This window comes from Numenius arquata, chromosome 7, assembly GCF_964106895.1.
Source record: "Numenius arquata chromosome 7, bNumArq3.hap1.1, whole genome shotgun sequence".
Classification (NCBI taxonomy): Eukaryota; Metazoa; Chordata; class Aves; order Charadriiformes; family Scolopacidae; genus Numenius; species Numenius arquata.
The window spans coordinates 15,664,185-15,682,410 of record NC_133582.1 but is presented as its reverse complement, the minus strand read 5'-3'; the positions used below and the strand labels follow the sequence as shown (position 1 = coordinate 15,682,410).

The 18,226-nt window shown below is 35.5% G+C and overlaps 1 protein-coding gene across 1 annotated transcript in view; it reads right to left on the bottom strand.

Annotated features, from left to right (window-relative positions):
* The window catches only part of FIG4 (FIG4 phosphoinositide 5-phosphatase), a 63,010-nt gene that overhangs the window by 17,648 nt on the left and 27,136 nt on the right, over nt 1-18,226 (bottom strand). Inside the window, exons 13-20 of the mRNA XM_074150623.1 lie at nt 17,187-17,232; nt 16,067-16,215; nt 14,431-14,597; nt 8,284-8,422; nt 6,697-6,755; nt 5,842-5,989; nt 4,885-4,968; nt 2,872-3,067 (exon numbers count right to left, since the gene is read on the bottom strand). Of these exons, the coding sequence (XP_074006724.1) occupies nt 2,872-3,067; nt 4,885-4,968; nt 5,842-5,989; nt 6,697-6,755; nt 8,284-8,422; nt 14,431-14,597; nt 16,067-16,215; nt 17,187-17,232 (988 nt within the window). The remainder of the gene's footprint in view (nt 1-2,871; nt 3,068-4,884; nt 4,969-5,841; nt 5,990-6,696; nt 6,756-8,283; nt 8,423-14,430; nt 14,598-16,066; nt 16,216-17,186; nt 17,233-18,226) is intronic.

Here is an 18,226-nt window from a genome sequence, read left to right as displayed (position 1 = left end):
TTCAAAAAGAACCAAAGTCAAAGAAAATATATTTCCTACCAGAAGTATAAAACTTATTGTTAACTTCTGTGAGATGTGAATAGAAAGGAAGCAGCTGTTGGGGTTCCTCCCTACCCAGCTCCATAACAATACAATTTTTCTCTACGCTACAGTTGCTGATGTAAAAAATAACAAAATTCAAGTCCCTCACCAAAAATTCAATCATTATGGAATAACCAAATTAACTCAAGAATGCACCTAAAAATACAAGCTTACACATATCAACTCACGAATACCCCACACTACTATTTTTCACCCCAACTTCTAGTATTTTTGAACAACACTAAACACAATCAATTTTCACAAATAAGAAAGCAGTGAAGTGCAGAGTGGCAGTGGTTAGAGTGCTGGTAAGTTGTCACTTTAGCTAATAGAGACATAATATGGAATATTTGTAAGCTTAAGGTTTTAAGTGCATTCTTCATTTAAGTTTCTTTTTTAAGTTAAGCTTGAGAAATAAAAACAAAAAAAAAGTATTTAAAACATTCCTATGGTTCACCAGTTCTAGCAAGTAGACTCTTATTTAATCAACTAGACATACTATCACCTTTTCCAGTCATAGTTGTTTTGTTTCTTGTTACATTATTCAGTTTAGCCATCAAGTTTTGAAACCCTCTGTTACAGCTCTTCTTTTTAAACTTTTAACTACATGTGTAGACACACAACAAGTAATTGCCAGAAAAATAATTCCAAAACATTTCTTGAAAAGCCTATATTTGATGCTCTGCTTAGCCCGGTAATGGAAAAAAAACACTTCACAAGCTAAATGAAAATCAGCTAGTGAGCATGTTAAAATCTAATGTCCAACACAATCTTTAAGATTACTAATTTTTATGTTTGGTTACTGAACAGAAAGTTTCCATAAACACCATGCCCTCAAAAATAATGTATTTAAGAGAAGCTTTGTACGTTTGAAGATAATAAATAAATTTGCAATAGTAGGCGGACATTAACGGCAACCCCAGTTAATTGCTAATGCAGCAATTCAGCATAACTGAATAGGTAAATCCTTTGCAGCACTGCAATTTCAATAGCAATGACACATTAGCAACGCAAATTTTGACTAAATTCCAATGCATTAAAAGGTGCTAATAAAGTGGAAAATACTTCTTCATGTGCATTACTAAAAGAATCAAAATAGCTCACCCAATTGTAAGTCATTCAAATTCAATAGTATCTTAAACCATATTCTGTGTTTACACGTATCTTTCATTTAAGCATCAAGAATTAAGCATTAAGAATCAAGAATAAAACTTCAAGTGGGATTTCTGTTATTAGCTCTGTAGAAAGAATCTGAGTTGCTGAAAAACAGGTACTTTATTATTCAGAGATAATGGAAAATTTTCAGACAAAATATCTTGTATAAACAGAAATAAATGCACTTATAGTGTCGTAACAATTAATCCAAATTGTCCAAAATTAATAACACACAATTCATAGTTATTTTATTGAAAATGTTTCATTAAGGTTAGGAAGAAGACAGAGTTGTGCAGAAGGCTGAAAATCCATTATCTGAGAACAAACAACGCTAGGCGACAGTTTGAATGGAATGAAAACTGGAAAAAAGGGCAGTTTTATTCTCTGCTGCCTATCAGGCACTACATTTTATACTAAGGTCATAAATACTGAAGTTTTTTCAAAAGTGATAACGTGTACGAGCTCAACATTATAACTGTTTCAATTAGCCGTGACAAAAGAAAACAACAAACAAACCAACCCCCCAAACCAAGATAATTATTTTGCAAATTTGTATAATCTCCATTAGCATATCCTTTTACTAAGACATTTTCAGTGGTACCCAAAATGGGTATCTACAAGAAAGAATTTGAAGAAATGTTACATGAATTAATAAAAAAGATATTTCCATAATACTTCATACAAATTAATATTTTCATTAAATTGGCGCCCAAGGGATTCCAACAGAATTAGAGTTATGCCAGCAAAAAAAGATAAGTAGCACACAACTGAGAATACACATTCTTTTCTTATGACTGTGCATACACGATTTCACTATTATCCTGCCACTATCTTCAATCTTAGTAGCAGTAATAGCATAGAAACATAGAAACAATGTGACAAAGTTATCATGCACTTCTTCAGTTAGTTTAATTTTTTTTTTTAAATGTCAGACCATACAATTATGAAATAGCAATTTAAAAATCTTCACATAAATCATGTTGAAATTTAATGGATTGAACATTAGTTTACAGTTATATCCACCTGAGAAACTGGCATTGCTCTGAAGGAATAGATTTGTAAGAGGAAGAGGTGGTGCTCAGGATCTCAGATCCATACTACATAATCTGGAGCAAACCCCTGAAAGTTATCTCCCATGGACTAAGTGTTGATTAGTTAGGTAGGTCAGGTACATTCCTGGTGAAGCATCTCCCAGTTTCGTTTCATCCAAAAGGAATCCCATTTGCATGTTGCAAGACCACACCATGATGCAAGCCAGAGCATCGTAAGGGACAATGACCAGAAGTGCACTACTGCTCTGAATTAACACACTAGCTTAGATATGTTTTATGCTTAATATTATGGACTACATCTGACCTGAGTACCTTTCAAATGCCACAGGTTTCCAACAGTATTTTTCATTTTTTAAAAATGTTATTTTTCTGTTGTATTTCACTATTACACGACCAGAATAATAGCAAAGTTTTACCATCGGTTTTGCTAATATCTACACAAAGAAAATACACTGGAGACCCTTTACACTTAATTTCTCAGTGCTTTACTTCTGACTGTTCTATAACATTTACTGGCTGTTCTAAGGAAATGTGAATTTTAAGCCCATGATTAGCCTTCTTGCCTACCACAGTAATTTCTTACCTCTGTGATTTTTGTATTATCTCCTGTATCAGTCACCTTTACTGGAGTCGAACGCTGAGAAACAGCACCTTCATCTTCTTTGTCTGTCCCAGAATCATCTTCAGAACTACTTGACACTGCTTCCTCACTTGGGGGTGGTGGAGCGCTTGCAGCTGTTTTGCGCTGCAGCACGGTTTCTTCTCTATTACTTTTGTTCCTATTATGAAAGGCAGTGTGTATTTATGAAATCAGCAAGATATTAACAACAAGTATTTAAAATTCCTAATTTTTATTACAGTTTTACTGAGGGGAGTGAATTCTATCCTCTGGGACAACTTATTGCTCATCTTTTTAATCCCCCAATTGATTCATTTTTCATCAATCTCTTCTTATTCCAGAGCATTTAAAGAGAGCTCCCAGGATTATGCCAGCTTTTCTCCACCAGTTCTCTGACTCTTTACTTAAATCCCTCTCCTAGACTGAATGAAAAGGAATAAAAATTGAGACATATTATGTTTGGTTTTGATCTGGGAAAAAGTTTCACTTGCTGATTAACAACATTATTCACTCCACTTTTTTGGTCTCAAGAATAAGAATCTCTATCACAATGTCACTTTTTTCCCCTTCCTTTTCCATCCCTCTCCTTTCAATTTAGTTCTTTAATCAGCAACATTTCTTTATGCGGCATGCCTTTCTCACTCTGTAAATTCTAAGCAATATAAAGAGGTGCTTTAATTTTTTCCTTCAAGATATGGCATCTATATTTTCATAGGTTAACAGTGGGTATAGCCACAGAAAGTTATGAAGACATAACCTTAATTTTCTCTAAAAAGAATGCAGTATCTTCCCTACTTCCCTAAGTGAGGTGAAGGTCCCAGGAAAAGCAGCCCTTTTGTAAAGGTGGAGAATAGAGCAAGTAGCCTAACACTGATACGAGTGATATCCCCACTCCCAACCCATACTCAGAAGGCAGCCAAGATCTAATTGTCCTAGGGGACCAGAACAGTTACAGATAAAAAGAGATCACCAATTCCGCCAGGAATGTCATACTAGATCCAAAAACGATTAAAAATGTGCAAGGCAAAGACACCACCTCTACCAAGGGCTAAATACAATTCTTAGCAGAGGTAAATTATACAACTGTTGAACAGTCTTTCTGCTTATGCCCAAGAAACATCAGTAGAGCATAAAATCAGGTTCTACTAGTGATAAGCAGTCTACTCTCACGATATATTGACAGTGAGCTCCTCAGGGTCAAGGCACAATGGATGTTATTACAAGACAGTCACATTTTGTAGCTTTTAACAAAATGGCAAGTTTTCAGAAGAACTCATACTGTTGTGACAACACAGGTTTAGTCATTAGTGACAAAGTTTTTCCTTAATATGTGGTATCAGAGAAAGAATGAAGTGGTCCAGGAAGAGTCCCCATAGCCCTTGTGTGATAGAGCAGATCAAACACAACAATGGAATAAATAAAGTAAAAAAGCCAGTCCAGGATGCAAAAGCAGCTAAACAAAACATTCATTTGTCCCAATAACTGTTGCTGAATTGTTTTATGTAATTTTATCTACATATATCTTTAATAACATTTTTATCAAAAACTATGCTGAGATTGGCATTTATTGCTGTTTCAGGATATATTTATTCAAAATTTATTCTTTTTTTCTTTTTTAAAAAAGACAATAATGTATGCATTCCTGTCACCTCCAATAGAGAATACAGTTGCCACTAATATGAAGAGATGATCAAATTTTAACAACCTCTGCATCTTTATTCTAGATAAAATTTTCTTGAGTTTCACTTAGAGAAATAGAAGAAAAAAGATTAAACAAGTTGAATAAAGAATTCCCAGTGTCAAATAAAAATTGCGAATTAGATATAATTTTAAAAGTGTACAATTCTACACCAATGATTTTTTTTATTTCCTATGTAACAGAGAATATACCACACAGACATACACATAGAGTTTATATATTTGCATTATAATTTCACTATTATTAAATCAGAACAAAATTTCATATTTCAGACTTACCCCAAGACCGACTTTCCAGTTTCTTCAGGTTTACGAACAGTAAATGGACTTGGATCAATCCCCACATTCTTAGGCATAAAATCTCTGGCAAAATAGAAGTGAAACACTGTTCATAAGCAACATTCAATACATGAAATTTTTAAATTTTCTGCAAGAATCACCTCTAACATCTACCTTTGAATTAAAAAAATCATCATAAAAAGACAAATGAAGTTCTAACTTCATCATTGTAAGTTAAAGTCATGTAAATATAAACCCCATAGGTATTTAAAAAGCTTTCAATTGCATTATTTATTTGCATAACACAGCTGCAAACATTGCTCTAGGCTCCTTGGCAAGTGGTAATGTGCTCCATTCCTGTGCTGAAGAAGCCCTGTAACACAGCTACGTTATTTTCAAAATGCTGCAAACACTCAAATTGGGTCAAAAAGCTACACAAAACATAATCTGCCCGGAAGACTGTAGCTAAAGTGTGATTAAGATTATGCTTAGAATATCCAGCTGATTGCTGCCAACATAAAAAAAAAAAAAAAAACCAAACATAAATTATCTGGCCAGCTGTGAGAACCTGATGAACTGAAGAAAACAACTGGAAAACTGAAGCAGAACAACTAGAAAACAATTGCTTTGAAGGTAGCCTCTGTGATCTAAGGAGTCCACAAAGAAAAGCCCATTTCTCAGACTTCAAGTGCCCAAACTTTTGGCACTCTGTAATGGAAACTAATTGAAAATTTAAGTGCTATCTGAACAGATTTTTTTTAGAGTTCCATTTCCATTTCAGTATTGTGATTTAGTTTCTAGAAGTTTGCTAAATTTGAAGCCTAAAAAACAAACCACAAACACCCCACAAAACCTATTGTGTTACGCAGATTTAACCAAATAAATCAAATGTATATTTAATTCACACCAAATCAACTTCCAGTGAAGGATTTATAGTCCCAAAAGATCCCAATATACCGTGTAGAATTGGTCATTGCTAAGCAGAAGGTCTCATCAAAACTGCTCAACTCATATGGCCGAAAAAACTCATTGTGGATATCAATTTCCTCTTCATACTTGTGGAATTTCTTCACTGTCAACTTATGCCTGTTTTCAGCACATGTCACTGGGGAAAATAAAAAAAACAATCTTTTTACTAACAACTAGTGACTAAGCAAACACTAGCCTGCTGACCTGCCCACCCTACCAGGCATTTTTTTACAGTCATATCCCCTTTAAGACAAGAAAATATGATATGAAGAAGATGCACCACACATCTTTAATAAATATGCATTATCAACCACCACAATTTGACTTCCCTTCATGATGACAATTCCTAATAACAGAATTCTTATAAATATATGCATGTGCATATATTTATGCATGTGCCAGGGAATCTGACATATCATGATGAATTTACTGCAGTCTAAACAACAGAAGAATGATGCTTTCCATACAATTCCTAATAAAACATGCTCCACTGTATCCCAGAGAAATAAGATACACTAGCTATACCCTGTCATCTGCAACAGGACTGTAACCTGTAAGCACCAGCATAGACAATAAATGTATGTTAATAGACAAAAAAAAAATAAAAAATAGAACGAAGTATGCCCTGGCACATAAACATATGGAGGTCAAGTTTTAGCCAAAGAGGTGTCTCTTTCATCCTGCAGTTGAAAAATTATAGCTCATTGCGGGGGGAAAGTATCTCACAATCATTATGGAAACATTTTTTTTCAGATTTGGGATCTAAAACAGCTAAAAAGCATTTGTGACTAAAACTTCATTTTCAAGACACTCTGTAAGGCAAGAAGCAAATACAGTTCCTACCTTCATCAAAAGGAAGAGGTAAATGCTTTAACACACCTGTGGTCCACCAGTAAGTGTAGCTGTACAGGAAAAACAGACACACAATTAATACAGATCTTGTGTCCAGGGTCTTGATTTGATCTTGTATCCAGTCTAGACATTTGCACATAACAGTTACCCAACCACACAGTGTCACTTTAGTAAACATTTCTTTACAATTCAAGTGTGGAAGAAAGTAAAGAATTATCCTCGGATGTAGGATTTCAACAGGCCCCTACCCTACTACTATGCTCTCAGGCCATAAAAATTAAACACGTGAGGCTCAATATAGGTATGGAGGGAGGAATGGTTTTCTTCCATTAAACAAAATACATTTCAGGTGACTACCTCTACAATACTGAAAACTAAGGTCTTAGTACATATAAAAGGTATTTATGAATTTTTGTTGTTCTGGTCTTTAAAAAAAAACAAACAAAACCCAATCCCCCCACCAACCTCCACCCAGCACTTCTTATTCAGATCCTAAAATTTGGGAAAGGGTATGAAGAAATGAAGGTCAATGATAATAAAATCAGAAGACTGTCAAAGCAGTTGACTTCTGCGCACAGAAATACATTTTGATGTGACAGCTCTCCTAAGTCTGAGAACTGTGTATCGGCACACCTAACAGCAAAAACCAGGCCCTGCTGGAAGCTTATTCATGATTTCTGAAAAACAAGGGAAGCCAAGTAACATTCATAAAATAAAGCATGTTTTATCTTTCATTCATGTTTACATATTTTTTTCTCTTCTCAAATATACTTCAATTTCTTCTCTAAATTGTTCTGATAGTTCCTTCTATTTCACTGCGTGGGATGAAAAGATATTTATCTTCATTCATTTCTATATCAAATATGTGCGTATTTACAACACTGTAAGGGCTGTAATCTGAGTATTAATGCGGTTATCTCCTACTCATGTTAATGTAGCCATCTGGAGCAGAAACAATGGGTGTATTCCCATGCCCAGAGACAGACTTGTTAGTGGGACTTAGCAAATGGCACACAACAGGCAGGATGACACACTTCAATTCCAAGAACCATGTATGTCCTAGACAGAAAGGAACATTATGTCTGATGGTCACGTTTCTTCTTGAAGTACCATATCAGGCCGTATGCACCGGAACAGGTTGCCCAGAGAGGCTGTAGGTGCCCCATCCCTGGAAATGTTCAAGGCCAGGCTGGATGGGGCTTTGAGCAACCTGGTGTAATGGGAGGTGTCCCTGCCCATGGCCGGGGTTTGGAAGTAGATGATCTGTAAGGTCCCTTCCTACCCAACCCATTCTGTGATTCTGTGGTTCTAAGTTAGCAAGCCATTTTCTCCAGTGCCTTCAGAAACTATGCAGACACACCCAGTTTTGCTGCTTACATAAATGATATTAATGTGGCAATAGAAAGTCTCCTTTTCCATATTTACTGCCTTTCATGTGAATCACAAATTATATAAAAGTATAATGAAATCTCTTCTTTCTGATGGAGAGGCAAATACAATATAGGAAAAACACATATAAGCATTTTTAAAATTTATTAGAGCAACACCACACGAAAAAAAAACAGAACAGCAAAATACCTTCGCCTGGTCTGTGACAGACTGAGGGTGTTCTTGTGATGCAAATAAAAATCAGTGGGAAGTTCCCAGAGATGAGGTTTTCCTTCTGTAGGCTTGAATACTCCCAGGAAGAGATTGATAGAATCTTGCCTGTCTGCATCTGTTAGACAAGAGGTAACACAAAGCCAGGAATGTTGCAGAGCTCAAGCCCATTCAGACATTTGCTTGTTGTGTTTGCTCCTCATGGACAGAATGTGTATGTCCTACGACTTCTACAGGGACCTCTGGGCTTCAACCACCGTAACAAAACTTCATTTAGCCCTGACCTTTTGCCACACAGCAGTGCATGTTGGGCTGGTACCAGTGCTGCCTCTATCCTTGGCTTCTCTCACCCAGAAGCTGAGGCAGCAGTTCTGCGTAGAGGCTTTGCAGAAGCAGATCTCATGCTGCAGCTCTGTCTCCCACCTCTGCATATATGTGTATGCATGAAGCATGCGCATATATTCATGCATATGCCAGAGAATTTGACATATCATGATGAATTTAGTGCAGTCTACGTAACAGAAGAAGGATGTTTTCCATACAATACACAAGTTTCCCACGACACACAAATTATGAATGCTTTGGGTTTTTCTAGCCAAAATGTAATCAGAGGAATGATTAAACTTCACAAACACCTTTCAATAATTTGGACTTTCTTTCCTATTTGCTTACATCATCAATTTCTCTTGTCATATTCTAAGCTTCACCAAACTAAATACGGCAAGTGCTAAAATCCAGTGGTTACCCTTGTAGATGAAGGACAACAAGAAACGTTGTTCACTTAGATCTTTAAAAGCTCCCTGGTACCTAGCTGCAGATAGGATGAGTTACCACAGATATGAAGAAAAGCTGGAGTCAGATGAGGGTTTGAGGATGGTGAACTGTCATAAAGACAGCTTTGCAAGTGAAGTCAAAGGGGCAGAGGAAGGATCTTCAGATATGGGGGGTATATGTGGAGAATTAAGCTCTCTTTGTGCCCTGAGGAATTAGCATGTGGAAAGCTCTCGTCTCCACTCTTGTTTGCACCTCAGTAATCATCAGACAAGGAATAGTGCAGACTAGTTCAATAGATGCTTTTACTCCTTCAGTTCTCTCCACATTTCAAAAAGAGTGTTACGAGAGTTGAGTGCCCCTTTAGCAACACACTGCATCAAAAAGTCAAACTGAAGTCTCAGTATACTAGAAAGAAGGTAAAAAAACCCAGGCAGAATCCAAAAGCAGTGGTATGACAGCAAGGACAACATTGGTTATGGCTACCACCAAACTTTTAGTCAAACCTCCTTCTCCCCAGAATTCAAGCACCGGTTCCCTCAGTGCAACATATAGTATCTTTTACAAGGAATTAAGACACACAAGCAGCTGACAAATGAAGTACTATGTAGAAATTTGGTGACAATAGGATTATAGAAAAGTATGATACTTTATAGAAGTGTGGAGGTCACTATTTGGAAGTGGGATCTTCAGCATAAACAGTCACATGGTGTAACAGGGCAAGGCACCAGGAAAAGGGAAAGAAAGGAGAAAACTCTTGATGTTTCCTGACTCCCCTTCCCTACTTGGAGGGCCTTTCAGCTGGAACCTTGCTTCCCCCCCCACTTCTACCCACTCACACTCCCTCCAGATACTTCTACTGTCCCTTCAGAGCACTCTTCCAAAAAGGTACGTATTTTACCTTCTTTCTTGCTTCTAACCTCCCCAATTTTCTTAAGACGATCAACATATAAACACTAACTCTTCTACACAGTAATACTCAAAAGCATAGGTAGGTCCTTATGGTTTGCAGGCCATATTGTTTCTGCAAAATAATGTCACAGTTTAACTAAGACATAAGGAGGAAGTGAGAAAGGTCAGAAACAATGCAAGAAAGCTATGCAAAACTCAGTAAAAAGGTCTGGAAAAAAAATAAACAAAAAACCCTTGTTGAGGACACTGAGAATTAAAAAGAAAGGAAAAGTCACAAGCAATAACATGTATTCTTTCTTCATGATAAGTTATTTAGTTAGCAGTCTAAAGAAAGTGCTGAACAAAACCCAAGAAAGCTCTCTAAGCATAGAAACTGAAGGAATCCTAAAGACAAAATTAGTTAACATGAACAAATAGGTTAAAATTGGAGGTAATTTCTGAAAGCTAAAGGCAGAGATGAACCTCCTCTGTTCGTTTACCATTGTTTCACCTGCCAGGAACAGAAGGTATACTGAAATTGTTAACTAAATAATTGTAAAACAATTAGAGTAAAACAAGATAATTCAGTTAAACTATGTCACTACATATATGACAGATGCTAAAATGAAATTAACTGAATTTTTTTCTGTGAAAGCCAGCTTGAATTTAAACTCATACCAACTGAATTAACTAATACATTGTCTGAAACAGTCTATAGCAGCAGTTCAAATGACTGCTGATAAATGTTACATTGCAAAAAGACTTAAACTCTTTTAGATTTATCGTTTCAGTTGTGCAGTGGTGTTTTAAACTTAAATAAAATGTCCTTTAATACAGGACGTTTATTAGAAAATGTCTTTCTACTGCCTTACTTCTCAACTAGCAATTTAAAAGTAGGTAAAAACCCAAAGCATAAAGATTCTTTGTGCATAAGTCTTCAAGCAGGCACAAAGACACGCAAGTAACTGGGGAAGCAGACAGGTAACTTGAAAGGTGACACAATCCTCCCCTTGCCTTACTTTAAGGGTTGAACAATTTTATGACTTAATTTTGAACAAAAATAATGAAAGTTTTTGTCTTTCTTTGAAACACTGGCCAGAGAAAACAGGATATTGAGCTTTTCAGATCAATTTTCTTATCTAGATAGCAAAATTTCTCTTTTCAAAAATAAATAAGAATATCAATGCTCTGTGGAGCACAGACAAAAGAGCAAAGAGGTTTTCTCTCTTCATTGTTAGCACTGAATGTTATAATTACGTACAAGCAAGTAGAAAGACTGCACTGATTTTTCAAAAGATACTGCAATGTACGTGTATACTAGCACATTTTTGAGACCATTTGAGAAAACAGGAACCGAAGGGGCCATTTAATTGAATTAACCTAAAATAATCTACTGCTCTCAATCTGAGTTTGCAACTGCACTACATGACAAATTACTAAATCATGAGAGATTCAACACAATTGGGACTATAACGTCCCATGACTAAAAGGTTATAGTAATTAAGTTTACTTTCACTAAAAGGTAGTTTACTATGTCCAGTCCTGTTTGTGGATAGATAGATTATTCCAGATTCCAGAAGCTTATTATGCATGTTGCAACTCTAGCACTGAAGTCTGCAACGTCACATTACTTTCTAAAAGGCATACAAAGTAGAAGAATATTATTTGGAATATTATTTCCTAATTTCTGTGCAATGACAAATGAAAGAAAAATGTTAGAATTCAACTGTTAGAATTGAATGATGATGTTCTTCTGTTCATCTTGATGGTGTTGTTCTTTCCTGGTACAACTCATTTGCTTATAACCAGGGTACTTCAAATAGTTGACTTTTCAAACTACACTGCACTCTACTTTTTTCAAATGCTAAAATTAAAAAAGTGCATGAAAAACTCAAAATTTTTCCCTAAACCTGTAAAATTTTTTGGAGTTACTATAAAATTAATTGTCTCATATTTCTAGGTGGAAACCTTGATTTTCTTCTAAACTTCAGTCACTAACTTGATCCTGAGGATAGATTTTAATTCTTTGCTCTTCTATTAGATAGGCAACATATTACAAATTGATAGGTACAGAAAATCTATAGAAAAGCTAAGCCACTTATCATGAGCTAGGGTGAAACCACATTCAAAGTTATCTTTCTTACAAGTCCAAGTCTTATCTACTGAATCAGTATCTCCAGGCAAGTCACTTAAGCAACACATGTCCTACTTTTTCTCATCTGTACAACTTAATTAGTAGTGATTATCCTAAGAGCTTTGAGGTCAACAGATGAAACCATTTTTTTAAAAGTATAAATTATTTTTAGAATCATGGATTTTTTATGATTGACAAACAGAACAAGTGTGGCTGAGTGATTTATTTAGGAGGCACTGTTAGCAGGCCACTTGTAATCTTGTTCTGAATCTATTATACAGTACAACTTCAAGCAAATCACTACAGTTTTCTGTGTCTGTTTACTACTGGTATATAAAATTCATAAGCATTAAAAAAAAGTTTCTCAGATCATAAACACAAGGAAATAGCAGCTCATGAACTGGCTAGCCCTCAGATTTTTAGTTGTATTTTAAAGGATATGTGATGGATAGTAACAATAGTAAGTGTAGTATAGCAAATCAGAACCTTGTTCTAAAAATGCTTCCTTTATCTCTGCTTTCTGAGAAAACATCAAGAATAAAATGAACTCTTTCAATGTGTCACATTAACAGGCTTGCAGAGGCCACCTGAATAGGCAGTGTTGGACACTGAACCTTTAAATTTCACTGAAATGAATCTTCATACTAAAAATGCAGCAAATTCAACATTGAATGCTGTATTTCAACAATGCCACCTTCAAACACAAGGAATGCATAAAGCACCAAAAATATTTGGCTCAAATGGGATCAAATACCAAAATTACATGTAAACTGGGGAAAGTGTACAGCACTTTCATTAGAAGTTTCAGTTTTCCTATTGACTTCACTAAATACTAAAATCTGTTTGTGCACTCAGCTACATGTTTGCCTAGGTGACTAGATGGACTTTTTTCATTCACTATTCTTTCCTCTTTTTGTAACATCTTTTTCAGAACAAATTATTTTATTACTAAAACACATGCATATCTTGACTACCCTTGTGAGCAGACCACATCTCCGGATGTGGATCTAGAACTTTGCCCAAGCTTCCACCTAACCTAAGTGGCCTTAATAGCTGGCATAACAGGGAACAGCTTCAGAGATTTGTTCTACCTTGCACTCATCAGTGCAGGTGATACTGCAAGTGTGATGCCTTTTGCTCATAAGAATTGATGAGGCCATACCTTATTGCCACTGCAAACAATAACAGACTATGTCACTGAAATAAACAAGCTCTCCATTTCTAATTTAATTTGGGCAAATATGATACACAAATTACATGAATTACATCCAGAAACAGTACTTTAAATGCTCTCTCTCACATTTTGTTACATACACAGAATTGTCACTGACAAAAGCAATAACTTCAGCCAAAGAAACCACAGATTATTTAAGTATTTCTAGCTAGTGTCCAACTCTGTTTTAAAATGCACATAGTTTCTAAATAATTGCTGTCTACTAGGAAAAAAAAAAAAGGCAACTTCCTTACCTGGCTATGCAGCTTTTGTGAAAAAGAGTCATAGAGGACTGGCAAAATATTTAGAACACAGTAGCACTCAACGTTTGTTATCCTGACATGCCTTAGACTGTCCTTTGATCATTCTTTTAGATCTTTCTCATGAATTCTAAAAACACTAAGCATTTTTTTCAGTTATTTTGCATAAGGTATAGCTCAGCATTTTTCAATGAGATTTTTTTCTTAGCAATGTTGTCCAAAACAAAACTAGAACAGTATTGGTGACTGATACGAGCTAGAAAGCAGTAAGCTAATACTGTACAATTTATTTATTTCAAAAAATAGCTTATTTACTCGGTGCACCTTGCTTTTTAAATTTAGTTTTGTTTTTTCTACCATGGTAGCTTCTATTCATGCAAGACAATTACATGCATCAGAGCTTGCTTTTTGTTTGAAGACCCCAAGAACGTCACAAGAAATACTCCACTTGAAGCCTTCTACTTGTGTTGAGATTTACCAGTTTCCTTCTATTTGTGGAAGCCTTTCTGTCCATCATTTTAACAGCTCTATTACAGGTACTTGCGTCTCTCTTGATCTACAAACGTCACTAGCAATTTCAGTGCTACACATGTACATTTTCTAAATACTTCTTACATCAGTTCACTAGCTTTTATCAAATGAGGCTGCATGATACAGCATGCATTTGCATAGGATATAAGATAAAGACTTAATCAAATCAAAATACTCATTTGATAGCCATCAGATTTTACTGAATTATTTGGAAGTTATAGTATAAAGGGTCTCTGTCATAAGATCATAGTATTGATTATTGAAACATCACTATAAGATGTTTAACAAATAACGGCTTAAAAGAAAGCACTTAGAACTAAATTTACCTGAGAAAGCATTACTATAGTATCTTGAGAGTGTTTGCATAATATCTTTGGAATGCTGAGTCCAAGGAGCTATCTTTCTATAGGTTTTTACTCTGTGGACAAGCTGAGAACCTCCATATTGCAGAGAAAGTGTGTCTCCATGATCTTCATATAATTCTTCAAATAATCTGAAGAAAAAGAAAAATGTGACATCTATCAAACTGCTGAAAAGAGGTTTTAAGAGAAAAAATAACAAAGTATAATAATAATAAAGTCTTTCTGTTTAATAAGCAATATGTTTTCTTCTAATTGCTTCTGCTAGTTTACAAAAACAAGTATTTCATTAAAACATGTTATTACCTTACAAACACTGAAATTGAAAGCTATGTCTATTCTTTAGTCAGATATACGTGGAAATTTTATTCAGACACAATAATTGCTAAGAAGGATTAGACTGTAAGATTTTCACTAATTTATAATATATCAGAATGCACTCACACTGCAGAATATGCACTTCTGTATATTCAGGGAGAAGCTTAACATGTCCTACTATACAGCAAGAATACAAACCGTATAGCTTCACAAATGAAGGTATTTTAAATACACTAAATGGGACAGAACATGCCAACATCTCATGCCAATATCTCAATGCTATGTTTTCTGTCAAGTCCACAGGGTCCAGAAGTTAACATATCTTCCAAAAAATCTCCCTAGTTATAATAATGATGGCTCAAAGGTACAAAGAGAATAAACACGACTTGTAAGAAGTGTGAAGGGCAGTCAGATATCATTTGCTGGGGCCAGAAAAACATGATGTGAGAAGGTAGAAAGAGTCGCCTGCTGAAATGAACAAGGAGAGCTGGCTACAAGCAACACAGTCCTCTAGCATCAAGTATTTGGCAGTAGACTCCAAACTGAGAACAGTCCAAATAAGAAAAATTATCAAGAAGCACCCCATCAATGACAAAAACAAGACAACAGTTTCAGAAAACAGGGCTATCCTAAGGAGGTGACACACTTGAGGATGCTTGAGTAAGTATTGCCGATACTTGATTCAAGAGAACAAGTTTGCTGAAAACTTTTCTTTGATAAATCAAAAAGCACAAAATTATTCCAAAGGAAAAGTAGGAAATAGCAAGGTAAGATGCACTCCTATACAAATATCAGTTTGGCGTTCTCTGTAAAAGCATGTACTTATTTCATGGGGCTTGGGGTTGGTTTCTTGGGGTTTTTGCTTGTATTTTTTGTTGTTGTTGTTCTTGGGTTGGTTTTTGTTTTTTGTGTGTTTGGGGTTTTTTTTTTTTGCACTTTGCTTCAAGCAAGTGAAGTAATTGTAAAAGACTGGGGTGGGGGGTTTGTTACATTTATTTAAAAGGGAAACTCTTTGCTTCAAGTTTAGGCATATAAATAGAATGAAGTCAAGCAGTTATCTTGGAAGAAGCCTGATTAATACACCTTTCCAGAAGACCAGATTTTCAGTGTGACTGGATTTTCTCAAGAAAATTTCAAGTATGGACGATTTTTTAAACATGCATGAATAAACATTGTTAAATCATTCCAAAAGAAATAATTGCACTCTTCTATATTGACATACTTTTCCTAATCTCTTGACACTTTAAAAAATAAAACTATGACACACTTCATTAATATATCTTACCTAACAGCATCTGTATCAAATTGTAAATTAGGTTTATCAATCAATCCTAATGAATAGAGTTGGTATGCCAAAGCACATTTTCCCACCATAAACTGGGCTGTGTTAGTGCGATCCAAACAGTCCACACAATTGGTTCGGAGAACTCCAGTCTAGTAAAGCAATCCAAATGAGACTTTTTTAAATAACAAATTACTACACTCATGACTATTACTTTTCCCCCCTACTATCCCAAAGCTTGTCAAATCTCAAATACCAAATTTTATATCAGTTCACAAAAAATTTAAGCAAAGACAATCTTAAAAAACATTAAAAAAAGCAATTTCTCTCTAGCAAGCTACATTAGACTGCTGTAAGCCGCACTTTCAAAATATGTTTGCTTCTATCGTCACACAAGCTACATCTCTTCTTCAACCTACAAACAGCCCTAAAGATTTACCTTAAAAAGGAAGACTGTGTTATTTCAGTGATGAATGGCAAGTCATAAGCGACTAATGCTTCTTAAGAATACACCCTGTGTTCTGAGTATACAATCATAACATTCAAGTATAAATCTGTTACTCTATAGTTTAAGTCAGGACTTTTCTGACCTTAAAGAAAGCAGTGCTTCTAGTAGTATTTTCTTTTAGTGATGGAAATTACAACAGTGTACAGAATATTCAGCAGTGGTAAAATTGCTTTTAATAACGCATTTTCGCGTATATGAATATGTCACCAGACTTAAGTATGATTACACCCCACCTCTTCTATCTAACATTGAATTATGCCATTTGTTAAAATGCAGCTGCTGTTAGTTGTAGCGCAACTGGTGCTGCTACACTGGTAGCACTACAGACTAAGTAGTAATAGAAATTAGTTTAAAATATGAGCATTTCTCAAACTATCTACAGCAAAAATACAGTTTGAACAGCATAAGGTTTTGAAGTACCACCTAAGGACTTCAAGCCCTATTTCCCAAATGGGTTTCTGGGATGGACTGCAATAATGTTGTTTACTACAAACATTAATTTAAGAGCAATCTGTGAATCACCAATTGGATATTTAAATGAAATGGTTCACTGGTCCTTTGGGAGTGCTGATCTACATCACTGTAACTATGAGTTAACAGAGTATATTTTAGTACCTGCAAGCGACCAGTGGAGACAACATAACCTCCCAGTTCGTTCCACCTGAAAGGGAAACAAAAAAATTACTTACAAATCTTTAAAAAGACAAAAAACAGATCATACCACGTATTGAACTGCTCAGTGAGAAAGGGTGACAATTAAAAACCTGACACAAAGCAAATTTAATATCCCTGAATAGCACAAAGCAATGAAAACGCTATCCAATAGCAAGATTTTGTATTTAAACTGCATTTCAAAAAGAAAATCTAGCCTTAAAGTAGAAACAGCCTAAAGCCATACAAAATATTTCCTTTGCTCTCCATAAAACAGAGTTAGATCAACACAAGTGTTGCTAGATTGGGTTTTGAATACACAAAAATTGCAGTAGGTACAATGCCAATGACTGGAAGGTAGAGGCATAACACACACCGTAGCACAAGCTGGTTGATTTAAGTCTCACCCTCATACACACTGAATACATATATACATATTGTCCAGGTCTTGCAATTCTATACAGGCCTTAGCTATATCCCAGAGCTGGAGAAAATGAATCAGAAGTTAACTACGTTTTGAGGCAGGGGAGTAGTTATGCTTGGTGCAAGTAACCAATGAACTACTGAGTATTTTGGAACCAGTAGCATTACCCAGCCTGCCTGGAGCACTGCTATGGCAAGCCTACACACTACTTTTGAGACTCACCGGACTAGCTCTACAGAACACAGCATTATATGGATGTATTTATCTTTTTCATGCAAGATTGCAGTCGCCACATCTGCTGCACTGCATGGCAGAAAAAAGCTCTAAGAGAGCCTAGGAGAGTTTTAGCTCAGACTGTTTCTAAATAAAGATAAGGTGAAAAGGCAAGGATGCTCCTAATGTAAAATATGGTTGCCCATTTGAGTAATGATGAATTAGGTCCCTAACATGAAAATTTGAATCAAAAACTTACTGAACTTTTAATGTGAAAGTTATTTTACTTCTGGATTTTCAGGACTTGATAGAATTCAGCTGAATAAAGCACTGTACCTCTGCAGCAGCCTAAGCAAATACAGTTTCT